The sequence below is a fragment of the Mustela lutreola genome, chromosome 16 (assembly GCF_030435805.1).
Source record: "Mustela lutreola isolate mMusLut2 chromosome 16, mMusLut2.pri, whole genome shotgun sequence".
Taxonomy (NCBI): Eukaryota; Metazoa; Chordata; class Mammalia; order Carnivora; family Mustelidae; genus Mustela; species Mustela lutreola.
Genome location: NC_081305.1, coordinates 17,906,929 through 17,929,610, shown reverse-complemented (window position 1 = coordinate 17,929,610; position 22,682 = coordinate 17,906,929). Strand labels below are relative to the sequence as shown.

The window sequence follows — 22,682 nt, the reverse complement described above, 5'->3', positions numbered from 1 at the left end:
TGCCCAGGCAGAGCTCACTACCCTGATTTGGACAAACATCAGCAGCTCCTAGGGAGAGAGGGGAGGTAGGCTAGCTCAGGCACTCACGGATAAGCTTCTGTTTTGGTAATTATCTACTTACCTAAAATGGCGCTGTTGAGGGCAGCACACACAGGCTCCCTCTGGATGGGGTCAAGCTGCTGGCCAACTGGGCAGCTCCAGGGGTCTGAGTATGCCAGCAGGCTAAAGGCATCCTAAGGGATAGGGCATTCTTGAGAAGAGTGTGGCACATACCACACACATACATATCTCCATGGCTCCAGGGGGCATACAGGGCCCTGCATGGTGCCCAGTGAGGGCACCACACACCCTGAGCATAGGGTCAGGAAGGACTGTGCCCTCCCCAGAGCCTAGAGAGGGCTGCATATATCCTGGAAGTCCTGTTTCCCATCGTGGACTTGACGAGAGCCCACTCTGTCCTCTTGCTGCTACCCCCAAGGCCCTCCCAGAGTCGACCTGTCCCCACCCCTACATGGGAAGCCACTCTATGAGCGCCTGGCTTGTTCTATACCTGCAGCATCTCCGTGTGGGCCAAATTCTTGCCGTACTCCCGGCCCAGCTGCTCGCTCAGTGCCTGCAACTCGCGACCAAACAGGATAATCCTTTCTGTGGCAGCCTGGTTGCCCCCACAGAGCTGCCGCCGAGGATGCCCATCATCTGCGCCCAGAGCCCAGCAGAGAACAAATCGTGAGGGGTAAGGAGACAAGGGGAGGACTGGGGCGGGGACCCCAAAAAGGAGAAGGCAAGAGGGACCTTGGGGCCAAGTTAGGTGGACCATCCGTAGCTGAGGGGCTTTTAGTCCACCTAGCACATGATGTAGGAGTCTGGATTCGACTTTCCCACTTCCCACCCGCTAGAGTGCTCGAGAGAATTCCCACTCTCACCAAGTCGCTCCAGCCTCAGACGCAGCAGCCCTGGTCTCGGCATCAGGCCACGGGCCCTCCCACTCCAAGCACGTGTTCCTGACTACGGTGCCAGTGGATCAGGTCCACTCAGAGCTTCTCAGGCTGACAGAGCCTGCCCATGCCAACCCAGTCCCAGGGGGCAGAAGTCATCGAGGCTGAGCCACTACCACCCCTGCAACACCATACCAGGCCATGGTTCTCACCCATGCTGGACTCATCTGTCTGTAGGTCCTCATGCTTGTAGGCACCGTTGACGATGCGCGTGGCTACACTCTCCAGCACACCATTGGGGTAATGCTCTGCTTCCATCTCCATCTCACTGTCACTGTGGAGAAGGGTGCAGGTAGGAGCTGGCCAGGCAGATATGGTTGGGAGCAGCCTGGCTGGGCCTCCATTCAGGCTTGCCACAGGTCGCTGTGGGTAAACCAGGCTCTAACACCTGGCCCCTACTCTGACATCAGCTATCCCCAGAGGCCTGTCACCTGATTCTAACTCTTGTCCCATTGCTGCCTCTGTGGCTCTCCCCTCCTTGGCCTTTGTGTGAGTTGACACACCCCTTCCACCCATTCCTCTCCCAGCCTCAGGGACCAGAGACCCCTGAGAAGTATCTCTAGGCACCAGACTCAGGTCCAACCCTGAGGTATGCCTGGAGGCAGCAGAAAGCCACAGGTAGTCTACAGCCTAAAATCTCAGCTGCTCCATCTATCTGACTGCGGGCCACACCCAGTCAAAGCTTCTTCGGTGGAGAACCTAAGGGTTTTGCCAGGTCCCGCAGGAGCAGTGCTTATTGACAAAGTCAGGGCTGAGCAAAATGACAGCTGGATCACAGGCAGGGCCAGAAGCTGGAGCCAATGCCTGGCCTGGCAGGTCAGCAGCACCACTCCAGGCAGACCTGGGATGGAGTGAGCCCAGCTGGTGCAGAGCAGAAAGGAGGAGGAAGAAGCAGAGTAGGACAGGCACCTGGTCTCCTGGTTACTGGTGCTGCTGTGGGGCTGGGACTTGGTGGAATCTGTTGAGTTGGACTCGGAGTAATTGACGGAGGATGGGGATGAGGAGGACGAGGAGGACGAGGAGGAGGAGGAGGAGCTGGGTGCAGGGTATTTACTGTGGTTCTGTTTGCTTTTCGTGGATGCGACGCCATTGCTGCAGCTGGGACTGTCTGCTCCTGGAAACCAGGGAATAGTCACAAGAGGAGGGGTGGTTTGCCATAACGGGGCCCGAGGAATGACCACAGTGGTCCCATTTCCCTTCCCCCAAATCCAGGAACGAGCCCTGAGCCCAGCCCAGGGAAGGGCATGTGGGTGGCCTTTCTTCTCCACACCAGTTCTTCCCCGAGCCCTCTGGAGAGTGGCTGACCTGTGTTGTGCATGTGGGAACTACTAGGGCCGTGTCGGGGGCTGAGGCTGGGGGAGCCAGGGTAGCTGTCCTGGGACTTGGGGCTTCGGGAGCTCAAGCTGCGGACCTCACTGTCGGTCCCATTCACCATCTCCACAAATTGTCGGCACCTGCAGAGGGAGCAGAGCGGCAATGCTCTGGGCTTGGTCTAGGCTTTATGTTCCCACCACCAGCTGAGAGGGACTGGGTTAGGGGGGAGATGGTGGTGCCCAAAACTTACTTGAGCATGAAGAGCAGGTTAGGGTTATGCTCCAGCAGTCCTGGATAGAAGCGCTGTGTGGTCTCAATGGCCTCACCCACACGGCCCTCCAGCACCAGCTTCTGGATCTCTGCAGAGAGCAAGAGTATGGCAGTGAGTGAGGGGCTGCAGACTTTCTTCACAGCCACATGCCTGCACACTACCAGCCCCAAGCATGGACTAGCCAACGGTCACGGGCTGGCTCAGAGTAGCATGTCTGGTTGAGATGCTCAGAGAAGCTAAAGAAAGAACCTGGCCCCCAGCCCCAGAATAGACCCTGGTTTCTGCCAAGTGTCAGGGAGTCTTCAAAGAACAACAGGGGAAAACAGAGGCAGGACTCAGTGCAGAGGCAGGAGAGCAGATGTGGAGGCCTCCTCCTACGGAAGTCAGTCGCCAGGGACCTGGGCACGGGGAGGGGTTTTGGCTGTGGGAGCATGATCTGGGGCCGGGCACCCAGGCAGCTTGGTGGCCCTAGGGGCTCCTCTTCAGACAGACTTTTCTCTTTTCAGGCCTCACAGTGGGGTGGCAATGGGAACACAATGGTTTCTGGGCCAGGGCCCAAGTCTTGGCAGTCTTCAGGGGCTGCAGCGTGCTCCCTGCTGGGAGAGAAGGCCATCCTCCTCATAAGGGCATCTCTGACGTTGACACCTCTCAGGCCATCAGCATCTTGCTCTTGCTCTGGGGCCTGGTGCATCTTGCTGGGAGCGACTTCTGGGTCTGAGGCTCTCATTCGTAGATCCCAAGTCTGGGATCCCTTTCCGTCTGTCTGGCTGGGCGTAGCTTCTCTGGGAGACACAGACACATGCACATACACAGAGACGACAGGCTCAGAGAGACGCAAGCAGGCACACACAGACACACACATCCACAGACGCCCATTCTCCTTCACTCGCCTCTTCTCTTCCTATCTCCTTTCTGGGCTCGGTTTCCTCTTTCCCAACACCCTCCTTCCACAAAAGAGCCCCAATCACAGTATATAGGCCAGTATGTACATTAACAAAGTTTCCTTTGGCTCCTTCCCGTGGTTGTCTGCAAAATGCAGGACCAGAGTGGGGCGCGGAGAGAGGTGCTACCACAACAGCCACAGAGGACCAGCCTTCTCCCTGTCTAACTACTCAGTCCTTCCTCTGGCCGGGAGCCAGCACAACTACTAAGGCTAAGTAAATGGCAGAGGCAGGACATTGGTCTGAGAAGATGCAAACACACTCTTCAGAAGACTATGAACACGAGGCTGAGTAGGATCCAGGATTCAGGGGAAGGAAGCAAGCATGGAGGAGGGGGATCCAGCCATGCCAGGCCCCAGCCTCTGCCCGGCCACCAGAGTGTGCAGCAGGGAGGCTGCACGGAGGCATTCATTCCCATGCTGCCAGGCCGTCCATCTGGGCAGTGTTGTCTTGAAGGAGGGACAGAAGCAGAGCCTGGGGCTGGGCTGGGGCTGTGGGCTGGTCTCATGGTAGTAAGGACCAGAGCTGAATAGACTCCTGATAGGTTACCCAAGGCTGGCATGAGCCTGAGAGCAGAGTTAGGGACGGGTGAGGGAAGGAGGGAGAGGGGAGAGGAAAATCAACCTTACTTTGTCTGTTCTTTATGGATGCTTGTTCTTCCTGAATCGGGGTTTCAGTCATTCGGGCAAAAGCCGTGGCTGTGGCACAATACCCATGATGCACCAGGTAAGATGAGACCATGCTAGAAGAAAGGAAATGCTCACAGTGACACTCTAGAACTGCATTTCTCATTGATCACCTGATGGAACAAACTATCTCCCTATCTGGGCTTCCTTACATATGTGAAGGTGCAGCCTTCACAGAATGAGAATAAAGAGGCTGCAACAAGATGGAACACCCACTCTCCAACCCCAGCGCTCACGCAGTCAGGCTAGGGAGGAGCTAGTCACCACAGCTGTCCTCACAGCTTGGAGGAGGGGCTGCAGTTTCTTTGGAATATGCCGTCCACAAGCAGGCGAGTATGATAACAAAAATACACGCACAGGCACGTACCGTCTCCTTATAGCAGCGGCTGCCTCTTGTGAACTGTGGCAAGCCCAGAGATGGCTGACAGTCTCTCAGAGCCAAGTGGTCTAGGAGCTGCCCAGACCGAGGCGATGTGTGCCGTGTGTGTGCCTTCCAGACACACAGCAGCTCCTCTGTAGACGGCCCCACATGCCCAGCATAAGCATTCCAGTTCAGCAGGTGAACCTGGCCCTCAGGAGTGCTGGCTCTAGTGGCTGATGGGCAGCTAGCCCATGACCCAAGTCACTCCACAATATACCCAGCCAGGGGCCCAAGAAGCCAAGAAATAGGCAACCAAGAGGCCAATAGGAGCACAGCCTCTGGGGAAAGGCCTGGAGAAGCGCAATGCCCAGTCGCCATTTAATTGCACCGGCAGCTGGCTCAGCGGTGGCACATGTGTGTCTGTGTGCATGCACGCACACGGAGAGCAGAAGGGTGAGCCCTCACATCAGATGTCCACAGACCTGAGTACCTTGGTATAACATGTATCCGACACCATTACTGTAACTGCCAAACACCAATGTGAAAGGCACAGAAGTTCAGCTGTGCATCTCCTCGTGTTTTAAGGGTTAAGTGAGATGACACATAGAAAGTGCCTAGCACCATCAGTGAAATAAACCTCTGATAATGAAATTATGTATTTATATTATACTATGAATAAAGATAACTTATGAACACAAGGGCAAACATTTTGGACAAAACATGGTTCAGAGGAGTCCACGCGCAGGTCAGATACCACTAATATATACGGTCCACTGACTCATTAATCCCACTTCTTGAAAGGACACCAAGAAAATAATCTTAAATATGAAAAGCACTTTACTTACAAAAGGGTTGCCCACACAAGCAAAACGGAGGAAATAACCCCCCACCAAGGCGGGTAGGTGTTGGCAAACACCACATATGAACACACACCGGCACGCGCACACGTCCAAACACACTGCAAGCTGAGAGTATCATTCCCTCCCTAACACGGCTGGGGAAGCTCCACCTCTCCCCTTGCCTATCCCAGCAAGCCTGCTTCAGGGACTGGCATTGTACTGGCCAGCTGTCCAAGGAAGAGCTTTTCAACAGCTCTGAGCGCTAAAACCAAAACAGTGTGGCTCTAAGGACCTGGCCACATAATCCCCGCCGCACCCCTCGCCTCTAGCTGCCTCTATACCCATCCTTAAAGAAAGGAAGACTGCACGAAGAACCCAGTGTGCAACCCAACCCCACCCAAGGGACCCTGCTACCTGGGTGCCTTTGCAGGCCAATAATCAGGGCTAGTGGAAGCCCAGCCCTTCTCTGCCCACACTCGTGAGTCAAGCTAACAAGCTAGCCCACCTCTGGCAGAGTGGGTCCTGGTTATTGTCTCACTCAGGCCTGCAGCTGGCGAGAAGAGAGACCCAAACCTCACCTCCCTTCAGATTCTCAGCAAGCCTGGCTTCCAGGATGGTCTGAAAACTAATCATCCAAGAGCCAGATAGGTTGGCCTCAGGAGAATTCTCTTCCAGCCATCACTGCCATGGATGCCTGGGACTTAGATGGATGATGACCCTGAGAGATGACCTCAGGCCAGAGTCACAGCATGATGGATACTCCCTATGGTGCAAAAAAAGTCCACCGACGAAGAGACTACCGGGCATCCTAGTACATCCTCCGCAGAATGACCTGGAGAAGGAAAGCAGCTCTGCTGGTGATAACTACATGCAGAGCCTTCCAACCCAGGTGAGGGAGCAAAGGCTTAATTAGGAACAGATCTGGAGAACTGAGCAGAAGCTGCTCATCTGGTAAGAGGGAAGGAGGACCACTGCAGGCAGAGTTACCCCAAGAGTGCTTTCCAGAAAGAATGGTTACCCACTGGAGTTCATAAGAGCAGCTTGAAGCAGTACAGGGGCCTATGGGAGAGTGAAGCCCCTGTGATGGGCCAGGGCTGGAAAGGGCAGGAGTGGGGAACTCACCTCTGCAGCACCGCCTGCCACTCGCCAAGCCGAGCACTAATGGGGAAGCAGTGCACAGTGCCTTGGACCTTGGCACGCCACTCCCGCATGTAGTCCTCAATGTCAAACAGGAAGGGCTGCTGCCCAAAGTTGGCGTCCACAATCTCCCCTGGTGTCTGCAGGCCTACGGTGGGGTAGAGGTTGGCCTGAAGAGGAGAATGAAATGTCAGTTGGGCCCTGAGGGCAGTGGGGCAGCAGGGCCTCGCCTTACCTCTGGTGCAGAGAGGGAAGGCGCTGGCTCCTGCGGGCCACTACTCCAGCTTTTGAAAGAATTGCAGGCTGAAGGAGGCAGGGCTGAGTCACATTCTGCCCACCTCCTTACCAGAGACACCATTCCCCAAAGCTTAAGGACAGAGAGCAAAAGAAAAGCAAGCCAGGCTCAAAGTGCCTGCATCAGAGGCTATGCGCTCCCCAAAAATCCAAGGTCCCCGTTTGGGGGTCAGGCAGGGCACACAGAGGTAGACCAAGCTCCACAACGCTACAGGGATGCCCATGAAGATCTGATACATGGGTGGACAATGGCTCCTTTCCAAATGATCTTGGACCAAGGATCCCTTTGCCACCAAAAAAAAAGGCTGTATGACAGGGCAGGAAGGGATGAGGTGATAGAAAAGGAAGGTGGGGAGGAAGACAGCTTAGCCAAAGTGGGTAGGTGGTTTGGACCCCCAGAGGCTGGCAAAGGGTAAAGAGAGGCCACTGTCCCTCCTGTCAAAGGCACACTAAGAGGAGGATCTTCTGCCTAGTGAGGTGTGGGCATGCCCCTCTATGTGTGGTGGGGCTCCCTGCTTTCCCTCTATCCCCTGTCATAGCCAACTTTTGCCAGATCACTCCCTCACTCACTGTTTCCTGTGGCTCCCTGCTGCTACCGAACAGTGTCTTGCTGGCCACCTCCCCACTGTCACTGGGCCCCCGTCCTCTCTTCCACTTTCCATCCTCACGCCATGTGTCATTCCTGAATAGCCTATGTCTTTATGCATGCTGGGTTCAGCCTGCCACAAGCTCTGAATCCTGAGACTTCCATACCATAGGCAAAGCCTACCCGCCCCAAGCAAGCTTTCCCTGACCGTCACCACCCTCGGTGACACTGCCCACCTTACAGCAGCCGTACACTTCCTAGCACTTGGCAACTGGCTATATTCATGTCTGCTTATCTCATGTTACATCTCCACAACTAGACCATTCCCTAGCTGAGACCAGAATTCTCCTGTCTTTCTCTTTGCCTAGGAACAAAGCCCCTCTCTGGGCCTTCCAGGTGGGACAGAAGGATTCTGATCCAAAGTTAAGAGTCTCTAACAGGATCCTGAGTGCTGCAGTCTGGGCTTCAGAAGGCCACTCAGATCACAAGGGCCTTTCCCAGGGCATCACAGGGGTGCTCCAGATCCTAAGGCAATCACCAGAGTCAGCAAACCTCTTCTCTTTCCAGAGCCCAGCCAGGGCGCACAGAGCCCTGCCAGACTCCCAGCAGTCTGGGTGGAGGCCTTGCATGTGACGAGATCTGTGATGACTCATAATAATGAAGGACTGGGGTGCAGAAGATGGGGATGATCCGTGAACTAAGCCAACAGGAAACCTCACCCTTTTCTAAAAAGAGAAAACCCCACAAAGCTCACCTCTTTGGCTCGCGCATACCCTGTGTGGTAGCAGACCTAGTTCCCTAGGATAGCAGCCTTCCTTAGGAATCTCTGATGAGCAGTCACCAGGACCGGGCTCCCTAACAGTTGAGAACGATGCTCTATATACACCAGTCCACTGGCTGTAAGGCACACAGAACTGGCCCAGACCGGCTGAGCCATGGAGCTACCCTCATCTCCACCCAAACCATCCCCCCAGCTGCCTTTGGAAATGCCACAAATCACTGTCACCTGCTAAGAGTCATGGAGGAAGAGCAGGCCTTGCTGCTGGAGAGAGAGGAAGGCCACGAGATACCCCTACTGGTACTCTCAAGCTGACAGCACAGCATACATCCCTGTTTGGGGAAAGGGCCAGGCTCCACACCCTGCACTTGCAGGTTCCACCATGCTCCATCCCAGTCAGCGCCCAAGAGCCCAGAGGGAGGAGACCCACCAATAGTACTTACCGGGAGGTCTGTGAAGGCTATACCTGCAGAAGGAAAGAACAGAAATGAGGCCACTTGGTCTCCTATGCGTCTGTGGGACCGCAGAGGGTCCATCACAATGCCTGGGGAGGGGCTGGTCAGCACACATCTCTCCTACAGTAGAGGCCAAGCAGGTGCTGGGGCCTGGTAGGTTTAGACCCTGGTATTCCCTTTGCTGGGTGGCCTTGCTGGAAGTAAAGTCAAATACTTGAATATTTGCCCACACATCTTCCACTCTCTCAGTGAAAAAGCCTGCCAGGAAGGACTAAACCCAAATAATGTACCCTGAGGCCTCCGCAGGCCTGATCCTTCCTTTGATCCAACAGGTATTGAAGGAGATTTACTGTATACGCCAAGCCCTTTTCCATCCATCACTGCATCTGATCTGTATACCAGCTCTCGGGAGCAGGCGTTCTTATCCCCATTTTACAGATGAGGAATGTAAGCCTCAGAGGTGAAATGATTTGCCAACAGTCATAAAACTAGCAGAAGCGGTACGCCCAGACTCTTTCCTAGCCCGAGGCTCCAACATCATCTCTAGGCTGACAGAGAAGTGGACACAGGGAGGGTGGCAGCTGCCCATCTCCAGCCAACACCCATCCAGAGTCTCCAGAGCTTTCAAGTTGACAAATCCTAGGTTAACAGGGGCCTATTTACCCTCTGACCCTTCTGCCAAGGGAGGGGGCTGCTTCCAGGTTCTTCGGCCTTGAGCTGGAAGTGAGAGATGAGAAAAGCTGCCCAAATATGTGAGCAGAACAGGCACCTCAAATTATCCACCAGAGCATTCATGTTCTATAGATCGAGCAATGGCTCATGGAGAAAGGTGAGCCTTCCAAGGACTCACAGCCCTTCCATTTTTTGAAAATTCTTATATCTTCTAGAAGCTCCTGAGCTTTTGGACTGAGAAGTTTCCAAGCCACTCCTTAGAGGTCCCAGTCAGCTTCCCTAACTCCTGCCCAGAAGAGAAATCGAAACCCAGAAAGAGAGAGGAACAGGTGAGGGTTTCATGGTAGGTCTCCCAGTGAACCCGAGGCCAGAATCCTGTCAGGCAGCTGGCACATACCCTGCGCCTGCTCTATGCTGGGTCCTGGTCTCAGGGCCTCCCAAGGAACCATTTTATCCTCAGAACAAGCTTAGAAGGTGTATACAGTCTTGAACATTAGTTTACAAAAGAAAAACCAACGTGCAGAGTAACTGCTTACATTCTTTGCCAGGCTATTTTGCTCCTGAGTGAGGGAAGTGCACAAACCCCACGATCTGCCTGCCTGAAGCCACTTCTCAGCCCCACATGCAGAGTGGCAGTCACAGAGCTGGCAGAGCGGAGGCTGGAAGCCCCTCTGCATCCAGGAGAAGACCTCAACGTCCACCCTTCAGGTCTGCACAGGAGCTGCCCGTGCAGAGCTCAGTGTGGCCAGGCTGCAGCTGCTATACTCTCTGCTCATGCAGAAGACCCACGGGCCCCGGCAGAAGGAGGTCCAGACTCCATCAGTATCTGCAGTGTGACCGTGGCAATTGACCCAATCTTTCCAAGCCCATCTGAAATAAGGGGGTAACACTAATCCTGACACTTCAAGAAAGAAAGGAGAAACTGAGATACCTCTATAAGAACTGCTTCCAAAACTGTGAGGTTTTAGTACAAGCTGGCTGCAGTTGTGCCACAGGGTGAGGCAAGTGCCACACTTCTGGGCAGGGGAAGACCCAGCCTGGCGTGCCTAGCTCTACCTCACAATGGCACTCAGGAAGGACAAGGCCTTGAGGTGCTTCCAGGAAGATGAGGATAGAGGTTACTCCACCCCCTATTGCGCCGGACAAGGACAACATGGCTCCCCCAGACCTGCAGGTCTCTGGGAGCCTCCACAAGGCCAATGTGGTGAGATCTGGGAAAAAGTCAGGCAAAGATCCAGGATACAAACAGAACATTCAAACTTGCTGATAAAAAGTACTCTGAGCCAAACAGACATAGGTCAGGGGTTAATGAGGCTGAGGGTATAAAGCCTCTAAGAGCACATGGATGTATAAATGACTGTAAATGTGTGGACCCCTTGTAGGTGAGACATCATTTCCTGTCTCCATTCATTTGCTCATTTATCCTTCCATCAAGTATCTGCTAAGACTTCCCAAGAGCCAGGACCTCAAAGTGTTGCCCGCTCCATGCAACTAACAATGACACAGACAACTGACCACTGACACAAGGGCAAACGCCGTGACAGAGGAACGATGGAGCAAAGAAAGCAAAGGAATGGGGGAGGTCAGAGGGAAGAAACATCCTTCTACTTCTCTAAAGGGGAGAAGGTAAGGGTTCGGGTTCTGAAGATTAAAAAGCAGTGACTGATCCCAGGTGAGATTCTAAAGCACATTACTGATAAGCTGGCTTATGGAAAGGAAACAAGGTCATTAGAAGATTCACCAAGTAGTCTATTAATCCAAGTTCATTGCCCTTCCATTAAATTCTGTGATCTAGAAAATGCAGGGGACAGGCCATACATTTTTCAGTAAGGTCTCAGTAATATCGATGTGGCCAAGACAGAAAAACAAGACTTTCAAATGACCATAATTAAGTGATTCTTAAATAGCTACACCCTGAAGGACTCAGATCTCAGCCTTGTTCTCTTCGAATATTTTTTCAAGACCTTGATGAAAACATACATAAACATGTTTATCAAATTTTAGGTTAGTACAGTGCTGACAAGGCTATCAAATATTTGAGAAAGAACAAGCAAGATCACAGACGATCCTGACAGGTTGGAAAAATAAACAATATCCTCCTAAATGAGTGAGATCTTGCATGAGGTCTATAAAACAGGTGGAAGTGGGAGATAAGAGTTTAAAAACAATGTGAGGGTTTGGGCTGGCATAAAGGTGTCTGAGAGCTCCTTACAGACCTAGGTACCTGACTGACAAAGAGCCTGGGGGCTTGGCATGCCCACAGGGCCCAGATGAGAGAGATGAAGGAGGAGAGAAGACAGCAGGGTATGCCCCGGACTTCATCCCATTGCCCTGTACCAGGCAAATGTGGACAACCTGGAGGGATGTGACAAAGGCAAGTATCCAGAGCACAGAGCAAAGACTGAGACTGGGACAGGGGAAGAGGGACATGGGTAAAGAGGCCACAACTGAAGCCCCTGGGACTCTAACAGCAGAACAAGAGCCAGGAAATAGCCGGAGTCAGAGAGCAAAGTGGGTGTAAGAAGCCATCTTGAGACCCTGTCCTTAGCTGCCAGCTCACCAGCTGGGTGCCACCACCAACCACAGCCAGGTGGCTACAGATTTCAGAGGATGTCTCCGGATGTGCACCTGTGTCATCTCTACAGGGTTTATGCTATGCTTTTGGCTGCCCACTATGGGCAGTGGCATCTGACTGTCCTGTTGAGGAATTCTGACTCCTGGAATGCCTGGGTGGCTCAGTCATTGGTGTCTGCCTTCGGCTAGGGTCATGATCCCAGGGTCCTGGGATCGAGCCCCATGTCAGGCTCAGCAAGGGGCCTGCTTCTCCTTCTCCCACTCCCTATGCTTGTGTTCCATTTCTCACTTTCTCTCTGTCTAATAAATAAATAAGGGGGCGCCTGGGTGGCTCAGTGGTTTGGGCCTCTGCCTTCAGCTCGGGTCATGATCTCGGGGTCCTGGGATCGAGCCCCACATCGGGCTCTCTGCTCAGCGGGGAGCCTGCTTCCCCCTCTCTCTCTGCCTGCCTCTCTGCCTACTTGTGATCTCTGTCTGTCAAATAAATAAATAAAAATCTTAAAAATAAATAAATAAATAAGATCTTTAAAAAAAGAAAGAAAGAAAAGAAATGCTGACTCCTGGCCTCTCAGTCCCAGCCACCAGCAAACCCAATTCCCACTCATGCAGCCTAATTCAGCTGATGTTCATCTCATGGAGAACCCACACAGAAGTCATCTCTGCCTCCTTCTTACTGCCCCTCAAGCCAGGGGATGTAGGCTTCCTAAAAGTTAGGTTCCTTTTTTTTTTTTTTTTTTAAAGATTTTATTTATTTATTAGACAGAGAGAGACAGTGAGAGAGGGAACACAAGCATGGAAAGTGGGAGAGGGAGAACAAGGCTTCCCACCTAGCAGGGAGCCTGATGCAGGGCTCGATACCAAGGACCGTGGGATCACGACCCGAGCCGAAGGCAGACACTAAACAACTGAGCCACCCATGCACCCCTACAAGTTACGTTCTAAGTAAAATATCCAATTCCCTTTTCTTGCAAGGCCTGTGGCCAGCCTAGCTGGTAGGACTCTGCCAGATCAGAGACCTCTGCAAATCCAAACAGGCAGGCCCAGCAGTTAGGCACTACCTCAGGGCCATTTTGGCCAAGGGCTCTTCTCACTCAAGAGTCAAATACCAAATACCAGTCAGCCTCAGTAGGGCAAGACACCACAATAACCAATGTCTCCCTATCTCCCAGGCTCTTATCCTAAATCTCTCCACATGTACAGGGTTGCTCTTCCAAGAGATCCTTCAGGGCCCCCATCACTCCCCACTGACTGCTGCTCCTCCCAGCTTCCTGATCCTGGCTAACAGCACCACTATCCAGCCTCTTTCCCATCCTCTCTTCTTGCTAGTGCACCCCATCTGTCACTAAACCCTCCTGGGCCACCCTGGCCTTTGTCAGGCTTGTTCCCCATGGCCTGAACCAATCGCCACGACCTTGCCTTAGGTTATCTACCTCTTCCCCAGGCCCTCCCTCACTCCTGTCAGTCTCTCCTTTGCAGTTGCATTGAAGGACCCTTTTATTTTATTTTATTTTAAGATCTTATTTATTCATTTGACAGAAAGAGACACAGCAAGAGAGGGAACGGAAGCAGGGGGAATGGGAGAGGGAGAAGCAGGCTTTCCGCTGAGCAGGGAGCCCAATGGGGGACCCAATCCCAGGACCCTGGGATCATGACCTGATAAAGACAGACACTTAACGACTGAGCCACCCAGGTGACCCTGAAGGACCCTTTTAAATAGAACTCTGTCCAGGTTGCTATCTGTTACCTCTATCTGTTGCTGTCTGTTTACCTCCCATACGAGAGCAGACCTCTTGTTGCTCCATAGCAACCAGCATCCTGCACGTTGGAAGGGCCAGCCAAAGTCAGGACCCAGGCCACCCACGTGCAAACCACTACCACCGGCGGGTATATACTTCTTACCAAGGCCAAATCCAACTCCACCAAGTGTTACACAGGCCGGGGCATGACCATGACCCTGGTCTTTTCTCAGCACCAACCCTAGGCTTGACAAATACTGCTAAATGGATGGATTAACAGAAGAAGCACCTCCGCTACCTTCCCTTCACTTCACAGGGCTCCAATGCCTGGAAACGGCTTCAGTTCCCCAGAGCTCGGCAGAGGATCAGTGACCCTGCTCTGGTGTTCCAGCCTGCCTGTGGGCCGCTCACCAATCAATGTGGCTCTATGGGGTATAGCCTCTAAGGTCCCCTAGGCACCCACCAAGGCTGTGGCCATTCTTGGTGTAGAAGCAGGTGCTGTTGATGAGGTTGACACAGCAGCCAATCACATCTCCTGTGGTGAATGTGGGACCATAGGGCTGGCCAGTGCCAGAGGAGCAGAATGAGTGCCCATCATCGCCATGGTAACCATAGGAATGTTTATCCCAACCTGTGGAGGAAGAGAAGAACAACAGGTGAGTGGAGGTAGTTGAGTCAGCCAGACACACCACCTGGGTCTGAGCTCCTGTTCCCAGCCTGCTACCACCTCAGTCAGTACTCCTGGCCTCTCAGAGCCGGCTGTGGACAGGGGTAGGGCTACGCCCAAGGAGCAGGGAGTCCAGCACGTCAACGCACTTGAGGAGCTGAAGCAATCAAGGGGCCCAAGCTGTGGTTAACAAGAACCAAAACCATGAGTGACCTGGAAGGGACTTACCAGAAGGCCATGTGTATGACAAGGAAGCGGTCAGGGAAAATGTTATGAAGGAGAGGGGCTTAAACTGACCTTTGAGGGGTTTTTAAACATATTTTTTAACTGAAGTATAATTTACATGTAATAAGATTCTCCCTTTTTAATGGACAGTTCAGCAAGTTTTAACAAGTGTTACCACCATGATCAAGACATAGAAATTACCGTTGTTCCAAGTTCCCTCATGCCTCTTTGCAGTCAGCTCCACTCCACCCGCCCCAGTCCCTGGCAACACTGATCCAATTTGTTCCTAAAGTTTCACCTTTTCCAGGATGTCACAGAAATGAAATCACAGAACACAGAGGGTCCTGTGTCTGACTTCTTTCACTTAGCACAACACATTTGAGATTCACCCACATTGTTTAGGTGTACCAGTATTTTGTTTCTTTTTATTGCTGATGTAGTCCTCCATTATATGGATATGACACAGTTTATCCATTCATTAGTTGATGACATTTGAGCTGTTTCGATCTTTGGCTATTGTGAATAAAGCCAATAAATACTTACATACGGCCTTTGTGTGGACATATGTTTTCATTTCTCTTGAATAAATACTTAGAGGTGGTATTGCTGGCTCATAAAATAAGTGTATGTTTAACTTGATAACAAACTGCCAAATTTTTTCCTACGTGGTTGTACTATTTGCATTCTCACAGCAATGTATAAGGCCCACTTTCTCACAAACACCTGTTATGGTCAGATGGTGGGGTTTTTTTTCTTACTCTTTTAGCCATTTTAGTAGGTATTAGTAGTTTCAATGTCACTGCAGCTTTACTGTGCATTTCCCCAATTACCAAGGATCTTTTGAGCATCTTTTCATACACTGAATCATCAGTTTGTTAGAAAAACTATTGAACTATGCAAATTTTTAACCAGGTTTTTTTTTTTTAACAGGTTTTATTTTATTTATTATCATTTTTTAAAAGATTTTATTTATTTATTTGTCATAGAGAAGCGGGAGCGAGCACAGGCAGACAGAGTGACAGGCAGAGGCAGAGGGAGAAGCAGGCTCCTTGCCAAGCAAGGAGCCCAATGTGGGACTCAATCCCAGGATGCTGGAATCATGACCTGAGCCGAAGGCAGCTGCTTAACCAACTGAGCCACCCAGGCGTCCCTTAAACAGGTTTTAAAAAAAGATTTTATTTATTTATGAAAAAAGAGATGGGGGAAGGGCAGAAGGAGAAGCAGACTCCCTGATGAGCAGGGAGCCAGTTAAAGGGCTCAATCCCAGGATCCCCAGGATCACTATCTGAACCGGAGGCAGACACTTAACTGACTGAGCCACCCAAGCGCCCCTTTAACCAGTTTTTAAAATTGGGCTGTGTGTCTTATGAAGCTTTAAGGATTCTAGATATAGTCTGAATACAAATCCTTTTATGTGTTTCACAAATATTTTTTCCCAGGGTGTGGTGTGTCTATTCATTTTTTTAACAGTATTTTTCTTTTCTTTTCTTTTTTTTTTTTTAAAGATTTTATTTATTTATTTGATAAAGATCACAAGTAGGCAGAGAGACAGGCAGAGAGAGAGGAAGCAGGATCCCTGCTGAGCAGAGAGCTCGATGCAGGGCTCAATCCCAGGACCCTGAGATCATGACCTGAGCTGAAAGCAGAGGCTTAACCCACTGAGCCACTCAGGAACCCCTTAACAGTATTTTTCAAAGGACTGCTGGGATTTTGATTGGGATTGGGTTGAATCTATAGATCAATTTGGAGAGAATAGATAGCTTAATAATAATGATTATTTCAATTTCTGAACATGGCATATCTCTCCTCTTATTTAGGTCTTTAATTTCTCTCAACAAGGTTTTGACCAATTTTTCCCTACTCTATTTTTCATGCTATTCTAAATGTTATTTTAAAATTTCAATTTCCAATTGTTTTTTGCTATTACATCAAAATATAATTGATTTTGGGATGGGAGTATAGGATCAAGGTTTCTTTTGGAGTGACAAAACATTCTAAAATTAGATGAAGATGATGGTTGCACAGCTGTGAACATGCTAAAAATCACTGATGTGTATACTTTAGATGAGTGGTTTTTATAGCATGTAAATCTTATTTTGATAAAGCTATTAAACATATACACACATATATTGGACTTTTTATATATTCACCTGGTCTCCTGCAACCTTGTTAAACACACCAATTAGTTCTGGTAGCTTTTATGAAGATTCGTTGGGATTTTTAAATATATTGTCTGAGAATAAAGACAGTTGCATTCTTCCCATCTACTCTGCATGTCTTCTATTTCTTTTTCCTGGCTTACTGCACTGACTAGGGCCTCCGTACATGTTGAGTAGAACTAGGAAGAGCAAAAGTGAGACCTCTGAAGTATACCACAGTTTTGTACAGGGAAAAGAGTGGAAAAGGTCACTCCGGGAAGGTAAAGGCATGGGCACAGATGGCACCAGAGGGTGTGAACTGCAGAGGGCCTGTCTGCCTGCTTGGCTAAGGAAAAGGAGTAGAGCCCACAGGGCTATGGCAAGCCAGGACCTGCACAGGGTAGGCGAGCCTGACAGGCTGGCAAGCAGGTCTACTTCCCAAAGCAGCCCCTTCAAATAGCTTTCCCAGTCTTTGCTGCCTCCTTCGGGTCTAAGCAGCATGCCTATGTGAACATGCTTAAACATACCCCTCCCTTCCCAAGTGACGTGGGTAGAAGTTCTCCGCTGGGAGGGAAGCTCTCTCCAGAAAGGCAGAGAGGTTGAGGATCTGAGTAGCTGAGAAAGGAAGGCAGGGCTCAAACATTTTCAGTATGTGCAGATGTGTGTGGTGGGGAAGGGGAGGTTAGGCCAAGGGCAGCGGGATGTGGGCAGACTGTAAGCAGAGGTATGAGGGTGAAGCAGATGGATGACAAGGACAGTAGTTGGCAAAGGAGACAGAGGGCATGGATGGAGAGGCGGAACTGATCAGGCTGCGGAGCCCAAACTCTGCCCTGCATTTGTACTGCTGGGCTCAAGGACAAGCTGCTTCTCCTAATCATATTATCCATCTCAAGCCTTGTGGACTCTGAGCTTTCATTTCTTTTCAGCCAGGAACCCTCTGGTTAAACAAAGCTTCCCCAGAACCCACAGTGGGGAACACACCAAAGCTGAATGGCTCTCACTACTGAGTACAGGACTCAGAGACCTGCTGCTCTCCTCTCAATAGCTTTCTACCACATCACAAGGAAACTATCTTGAGAACTTCCCAGGGCTGGCTTTAGAAGGCGCAATGCCTAGAGCCAGGCTCTGTTCCCACATTTCCCATTCTCCAGAGATACTGGAGATAGGGGACAGAGCTCAGGGGACAAAGTGCTATTCTGGGCATCAACAGGCCCAGGCGTGAAAGGAGTCTTTCCACTGCAGATCATCTGACTTCAGGGAAGCACTCTTCTGGGGCACAGCGATGCCCATTCCTGCCCAAGGGCTGGCTGATGAGGCTACCAGAGGCAATGGCTCTCCTCGGGCCTCCATACAGGAGGCCATAAGGCTCTGCAGCAGCACCTGCAACTACAGAAGGCCACAAAGGAAGGGGGTCCAGCTGAACAGCAAAGTGACAATTATGCCTCCAGGTCTGGCTCAGACTGTGCTTAGGGCCCCAGGCCTGCCCACCAGCTTCCCCTGCCTCAGGATCCTCATCCACACGCTATACCAGTCACAGCCATCCTCCCTGGATCCTTCCGATGGAGCACGGGCACTCCCCACATGCGACACAGTAACTGACCACACTGGGGCAACCTGTGAGGAGAATGTGGCAATAACGCTGCGTATTTGTCACAACAGGTACTGCCACTTCCACCTCGAGACCGGGGGCCTTGCTCACCAGCCCACAATGCTGAGAAATGGCTGAGCTGGGATTTGCACCCAAGCCTTCAGGTTCCAAAACCCACGTCTTCCCTGTCATGGATCCTATCTCATTTGGTGTGGTAACCACCGGGGCAGTAAAATCGTCCCCAAGCCCCAGACCCTCCACAGAAGGCAGTGGTTAGATGCACTGGTTTTAGGGCTCTGTGGACCTCAGATCTCTGATTTGCAGTGACTCAGGAGGCCTCCAGGCCAGAAATGGGGAAGGGCCAGATCTCAGCCCTAGAAGAAGACAGAGGCACTGGTGCCTCCTGCCTGAAGGCTGCAGCTGCCTATCTTGGCTCTCCAAGGTGTCCCCACCTTTCCACCTCACCAGGCAGCCACGGCCAGCAGACCAGAACACACATTTCCACCCAGTGCCCACTGGAAAAGGGTTCCGAACCAAGAAGTCACATTTCTCACATACAAAGAACATGCATATGATCCAGACAGAAAGATAGGAGCCCTTCACTTTAGGCCACAGGCCTAAATTCTCAGCATGGAATCCCCTACGACAGGCTGTTCTGCTAAGTACCCTACTGCTGCAAGAAACCCAGACTTCCGCTCCAGGGGCCTGGGATGCCAGGGACAGAAGTGTGGCTCTCAATGGTGCTTGAGCAGCAAAGCTTTCCCTAAAGCCAAGCTCACCACTCACCACCTCCTGAGGCCAGGTGGTAGTGGGGGAACACTGTCGAGGAAAGCCACTGCCCATTCTAGCCCTCCGCAAGAATCCTTAGGGAGAGCAGCTTGCTGTCCTGTGGGTCCTCTCAGAACTCTGCCCACAGCTGTTGATGTTCACTGGGTCCTCCCTTTGTACCAGTTCATCATGATCCAACTCTAAAGCCTGCCCCTTCAAGTTTTCCGTAACATTACTTGGCCCCCTCTCCCCCAGCACACTGCTCACATCCCTGATCAATACTGATTCCTACTGAACCTTTCAAGTCACCAGTCACTGTTCCTGACAATGCCCCCTAACTATCCTCTCTGGCCAAGACAGGAGGTCCTTGGGGCATGGGCCATATGATCTCATCACCATTTCTTCCAGGCCTAGCACATCAGGAGTCTGAGAAGTAGTACATGTACGTGTACACACACACACACACACACACACACACACACACACATCTGTGTGTTCACATGCAATGACCAGTTCTAGCCCATTTTTCTCTCACACAAGGATGCCCCTGCCGGACAGATTTTGTATGCAGATTTTCTGTCTAGAAGATAGAAAACTTGAACTACAAGATTTTCTTTGTTTTAGCTTTCTCAGATTAAAGCAGTAAGTACTCCAGAAATCCTAATAAAAATGTGGCCATTTGGGGGCGCCAGGGTGGCTCAGTTGGGGAGTATCTGACTCTTGGTTTCTGGTTTCAGCTGGGGTCATGATCTCAAAGTCGTGAGATCAAGCCCCAGGCTGGCCTCTATAATCAGCAGGGAGTCTGCTTGGGATTCTCTCCCGATTCCTCTGACCCTACCCTCCATGTATTCTCTCTCTAAAATAAATAAATAAATGTATTTTTTTTTTAATGTGGCCATTTGATTTATCAAAAGTAGTAAAATCACCCAGAACTATTTCCTTAATGGTTAAGCCAAATGACTCAAGGATAAGTGGGAGATATTTTTGTCTCCATGTATGGGAGCTCAATAACTATCACCAAAACAACAGATGCTTACATTTCCAAAGGGCTAAAATAGAAATTTAAGTATTTTGAATGCTTTTCTTAAAAAATAAACTATGTAATTATTTTGACAAAACTACCATCAAGCTATAAATACGGATTTTAAATTTTAAAAACACAAAGAGCTCAATTAAAAAAAAAGTATTTAGTTAGAATCAATTCAAGAATCACCTCAGGCTGTCTGGAAAATATGTAAGTTTTCCTGTTTTTGTTTCCAATTCCCAAATGATTTATCAATTATATAGATTTACCCAAAGGAAGAAAATTTAGAATCCCTATGGTACACTGAATAAAGCTTCCCCAAAAATGTCCATGTCCTAATCCCAGAACCTGTGAATATGCTATTGAAGATTTTGCAGAAGAGATTAAGGGAGGAAAAAGTGATTAAGATAAGGCTCTTGAAATGGGAGACTGGACTGTCCTGTATTACCTGGATGGGGAAACAATGTAATCACAAGGGTCCCTGTAAGAAGGAGGCAAGAGGGTCTACTCAGGAAACTTGATGTGGGGGTGCCTGGGTGGCTCAGCCATTAAGTATCTGCCTTCAGCTCAGGTGATGATCCCAGGATCCTGGGACTGAGCCCCGAGTCGGCCTCCCTACTTGGTGGGAAGCCTGCTTCTCCCTCTCCCACTGCCCCTGCTTGTGTTTCTCTCACACTCTCTGTCAAATAAATAAATAAAAATCTAAAAAAGAAAAGAAAAGCTGATGTGAAAGCAGAGACCATTAGATGCTATGCTGCTGACTTTGAAGATGGAGAGATGGGGACACATGTTAAGAAATTCAGGTGGACACCAGAAGCCAGAAAAGGCAAGGAAACCTCTTTTCTTCTCTAGGGCCTCTGAAAAGAACGCCACCCTGATGACATCAGGAATGATCAGTGTAAAAAATAAACACCTCAGCTCTTTGTCTCTTGCTCATCAGAGTGCTATGAAGTTAAAAGCTTTTGCAAGAAAAACACAGAGCTATAATGTATCTTCAATTGAAGCCATGATTTTATAACCAATGTTTTTTCCAAACACAATTAAGAGCCTGTAGTGAGGAGAAGGTACAAATGTGTGTGTGTGAAAGCTAGCTTGGGGTGAAAAATGGAATGTTAATCACTTCATTTAGTAACAGTAGCTGTGGCAGTGGCTTGGCTTAGGGCCACCATGCTACCTTTCCATCCTCTGGAAAGGACAAGCAACCAATCCACTTAGACGACTAACAAAGGCCTGCCTACTTCATGGGGCTGATAAATTAGGGGCGGGGGGAGGTGTGAATGCAACAGAGAAGACATAATATATATATTTTTAAATATTTTATTTATTTATTTGACAGAAAGAGATCACAAGTAGGCAGAGAGGCAGGCAGAGAGAGAGGAAGGGAAGCAGGCTCCCTGCTGAGCAGAGAGCCCAATGTGGGGCTTGATCCCAGGACGCCGGGATCATGACCTGAGCCAAAGGCAGAGGCTTTAACCCACTGAACCACCCAGGTACCCCGAGAAGACATAATATGTAAGTAAACCAGCAAGCAAACAAGAAAACATCTGATAGACACAATCTGCTCTGAAGGAAACAAAGCCAGGTGATGGGCTAGAAACGGGAATGGGGATGGTGATAGTGTAGTCAAGTTAGACCTTGCCAAGCTCTGACCCTTACACGGAGGTGTGCTTAACGAGAGAATCAGAAAAAGAACTTTGGGGGCAAAGGGAATGAGCTCACCATATCTGAGAAACAGGAAAAGACGACCAGTGGGGCTGGAGCTGAGAGACTTACAAAGAGTCAGAGCAGGGTCAACAGGACCCACTGGATGTGTGTGCTGCTGGTCTGAGAGCAGACAAGGATGCTGCTCAGGTTCTGTCTGGGACAAATGGGTGGATGGTGGTACTGCCTACTAAGAGAAGGAGCAGGCCTTTCAGACACGTTAAGTCAGAGCAGGTGGGTGGCTATACAAGGCCAGTGCAAGACTGTGGCTCATCCCAGATGCTCAAGGCTGAGATGGGGAACACTCACTAAACAAACAGTGGTATAGACAGAAAATTTGAAATGAAGTCACTGGAGGATTTTCCTACTGTGTTGTCCTGATACAATGGCTTTCTGTTTTCCCTTTGGGAGAAAAATTCAGGCCAGTCAAAGACTAGAAAAAGCAGAACAAACACAGAGAACGGCACCAGAAGCCCAAAATAGATGAGGAGATGTTAAAGGGCACGAAGTTACTCTCGATGGATTAAGTTACCCCACTTGCAATGAATCCTCTCCCCAGGCCTTGAGAGGCTGTATGGCAGAGAGAAATTAGTACTACCACTGCTGATCTTGAGGAATCAGGCAGACAGGAGAAAAAACAAAAGGCTACAGCCTGATTGCAGTTGTACATTCTGCAGAGAGTCTGTCGTCAGTCTCAAGCTAGGGTCCTACAGAGGGCATGGGGCCTGTCAGGAAGGGACACTGTAGCCCTGGGTACCAGGGCAGAAGTGTGGCCTGAAGGGCTTCTGCAGGCTGGTCCTGGATACAGCCTTGTCCTTCCAAGACGGCAGGCCCTGGGCAGTCACTTGCCTCCTTGGACCTTGGTTCCCTTCTCTACCAAGTAAGGGGGGATCAGTTGGAAGGTCTTGTCAAATAGCTCTAAGGTTAACCTT

The 22,682-nt window shown here is 50.4% G+C and overlaps 1 protein-coding gene across 3 annotated transcripts in view; it reads right to left on the bottom strand.

Moving 5' to 3' along the window:
• The window catches only part of RANBP10 (RAN binding protein 10), a 69,562-nt gene that overhangs the window by 3,930 nt on the left and 42,950 nt on the right, over positions 1-22,682 (bottom strand). For 2 of the 3 annotated variants that reach the window (XM_059153076.1, XM_059153077.1), the window contains 10 exons: positions 14,103-14,270; positions 8,646-8,668; positions 6,530-6,714; positions 4,151-4,263; positions 2,560-2,668; positions 2,301-2,449; positions 1,905-2,109; positions 1,148-1,269; positions 551-696; positions 122-233 (listed from right to left, as the gene is read on the bottom strand). In XM_059153076.1, coding sequence (XP_059009059.1) covers positions 122-233; positions 551-696; positions 1,148-1,269; positions 1,905-2,109; positions 2,301-2,449; positions 2,560-2,668; positions 4,151-4,263; positions 6,530-6,714; positions 8,646-8,668; positions 14,103-14,270 — 1,332 coding nt within the window. Of the gene's footprint in view, positions 1-121; positions 234-550; positions 697-1,147; positions 1,270-1,904; positions 2,110-2,300; positions 2,450-2,559; positions 2,669-4,150; positions 4,264-6,529; positions 6,715-8,430; positions 8,449-8,645; positions 8,669-14,102; positions 14,271-22,682 lie in introns of those variants that run through there. The other variant, XM_059153078.1, reaches the window with a different exon arrangement.